Source organism: Cebus imitator, unplaced genomic scaffold (assembly GCF_001604975.1).
Source record: "Cebus imitator isolate Cc_AM_T3 unplaced genomic scaffold, Cebus_imitator-1.0 Scaffold346, whole genome shotgun sequence".
Lineage (NCBI taxonomy): Eukaryota > Metazoa > Chordata > Mammalia > Primates > Cebidae > Cebus > Cebus imitator.
In genome coordinates, this window is record NW_016107661.1 from 550,152 (window position 1) to 552,900 (window position 2,749).

Sequence of the window (2,749 nt, forward strand, 5' to 3'; positions counted from 1 at the left end):
AAAACAGACAATTTGGCAGAAGCTGGCTGGAACCCTGTGGACGGAGCAGGACTTCCCCAGACTCCCTGACCATGGCCAGCTCTGCTGCTCTGAGCACCAAGGCACGTTAGCTGGGGTGCCTGGGACCTGTGCCACTGCTTCTTAAGTCTAGTCAGCTACACTTGCTTCCGTTACCTGCCTGGGCTCGCTGGTGTCTGAATTTTTGAGCCTTGATCCAATGCCTAGTGCTTCATTATGGCATCATCACCCAACTGTTTCTGCCAGTCATCTGGCTTCTGTTCCCTTTATCTTGCTGTTGACAATCCTGCCGTGTTCCTGACACAGACCCCTTCGTTTTGAAATTCTTCTATGTGGCCTTCGAAAACTGGCCTCAAATCTTGTCAGCAAGAAGGCAAGAGATGCACCCTCACTGCTTTATCTCATCTTTCTAGCTCCTCCCACTCCTTCCTACACCCAAGCACGGCATTCTTGCTGCAAAGCAGCCTTCTGCCCTTTCCTCTTCTACCTCTCTTCCTGAGACAAGCTACATCATACTGCCTGGACTCAACTACCCTTTTACAAAGTCCCCTTCCAAATCGACATTTCTATCCTGAGATCGCACCAAGACAGCTCCCAGACTGTCTAGGCCTTCCCTCAGATTCTTCACGTTTCAGAAAGAATTGGTACTCTTTCTCGACAAGCCATCTCTACAAGCCCACTCCTCTACTTTTAAGAAAGTAATCATCACTTTCCCAGGAATGAAGCTGGAAATCTTTTCCTTTTTCTCATTCATCCTCTATATAACCAGTTATGGAATCTTAGGAACTCTTCCTCTGAAGCACCTCTCACCGTTTTGCTTGTGATATATGCAATCACCCCCTGATGAACGCACACCTAGCTTTAGCCTTCTAATTGGCTCTTAACCTTTCTCCTGTGCACTGTGCGAATACTGACGCACACACGGGAAGCACAGTGCCACCAGCTCAACCACCTTCACAGGCCCCACTGACTCTAGGATGCTTCAGTACTACACTCCTTAGGTAGAACTTCAGGCTCTCCATGATCCAGGGACAAGCTTCCTTTTTCTCTGCTCTCCTCCCTCTTCTCTCCCTGTTTAAGAGTATCTTCACCAGCACCGAGCCTCACACGGGCCGTGCCCTCCACCTCTGGAATGCCTGCCCTTCTTTCTTGCTAAGCCCTTCCCAGGACCAGCTCTTGCACACTGGCTCAAGTGGAGTGTTCTCCTGCCTAGTGCTGCTACCTCACACCTGCACCCAGGCCGTGTCTCTCACCTGGTCTGCAGGATTCTTTATCTTTTCGTTTAAAATAAGAGTCGGGGTCTCACTCAATCACCCAGGCCAGAGTGCAGTGGTACAACTGGCTCACTGCAGCCTTGAGCTCCATGCTTAAGCCTCTTCCTGCCTCAGCCTCCTGAGTTGCTGGGATGAGGTGTGAGTCACCACACCTGCCCTGCAGGATTCCTGAGCACAGAATTCTGCTCCCACTCCGTGAGCAGAAGCATACTGTAGAGCTTAACTCTACTTTATACTAAAAGGACATCACTAATCCCGGAAGCTGCAGAGAGAAAACAAACCTTCTCATCCTTTGGGGGCCGACCCCGCTTCCGGGGACTTTGCTCTTGGGCTCTTTTCAAAGGGGATTTGGAGCCTCTCTCTGAAGAGCCTGAAGACACCCTCTTCTTTCCTTCTCCCATGTTCTTCTTCACCTTCCCTTCAGACAGGCTAAGTTTGCGCTTCTCATCACCTGAGTTTGGCCTACTTCTTTCCTCACTGGAATTACGTCGATTCTTGTCATCAGCAGAATTGTGGGATGACGTCTGAAAGTTTAATAATAATAATGATAACTACCACCACAGCTGCTGCCGCCATCGCCACCACCATTTACAGGTGCCACACGCTGCTACAGGCACTCTGTGTAGTATCCTCAAAATGATCCTAGAAATACAATCTGCTGTTCTCCTCAGACACTGGGAGAAGCAGATTAAAAATATATATATATCAAAAGTCACTTTCCCTAGGTCCCAAAACTAGGAGATGGGATTTAAATCCACGTAGTATATATGTTTCTGAGGCTATGCTCCTAATCTCTGTGCTATAAAAGGAAGAAATGGCCTGTGCTAGACTCAAATGCTGAGCTATTTCTCCTGGGTTCAAGCGACTTTCCTAAAAGCAACAACCTAGTCCAGCAAGGTTAGCCACAGAGAGTTTCAGGCTGATAAGCAAAACGCTGCCACCTTAGAACTGAAGTAGCTTTCTCCAGTGGCATTTCAGAAGAACAAACGTTTGGGTTTGGGTGACATTTAATCTGCTAATTACTATGCAAAAATAAGCAGTCTGGCGTTAGAAGAAAGTGAACATTGTCGTCTCTCACCTGGTCTTTCCCTTTGGCTCTCCTGAGGAACTCTTCGACGGCATCCACGGCTTGCTGGAATCGTTTACCCTTGTTAATTTTTATCATTTCCTCTTTATGAGCATGATATGGCTTCAACTGTTCCACTTTGATCCAGGCACTAGCAGAAAACAAACACAGAAAGGGTAGGATCCATATTGCATATGCCATAAAGTATCGATAACCTCACTGCAGCACAGTGTAAACATCGATTTGGTTTAACTGGACTTTGCAAGAGGCCTCGCCATTTTTTTCAAAACATGCTATCAACCATCTCAGAATGTTGAGCCTAAACAACCACCACGGCCACTGCAGCAACCACACATCAAATTCCTCCAGTGAAAGCCCTGTGTTGCAGATT

General features: G+C 47.7%; 1 protein-coding gene across 5 annotated transcripts in view; it reads right to left on the reverse strand.

Moving 5' to 3' along the window:
- Positions 1 to 2,749, reverse strand: part of GLYR1 (glyoxylate reductase 1 homolog) — a 44,111-nt gene that overhangs the window by 27,216 nt on the left and 14,146 nt on the right. For all 5 annotated transcript variants that reach the window (XR_001818371.1, XR_001818372.2, XM_017506017.1 and 2 more), the window contains exons 4-5: positions 2,371 to 2,509; positions 1,574 to 1,816 (exon numbers count right to left, since the gene is read on the reverse strand). Coding sequence is in view for 3 of the 5 variants with exons in the window: in XM_017506017.1 (XP_017361506.1) it covers positions 1,574 to 1,816; positions 2,371 to 2,509 (382 nt within the window). In the remaining 2 variants the exon portion in view is untranslated. The remainder of the gene's footprint in view (positions 1 to 1,573; positions 1,817 to 2,370; positions 2,510 to 2,749) is intronic.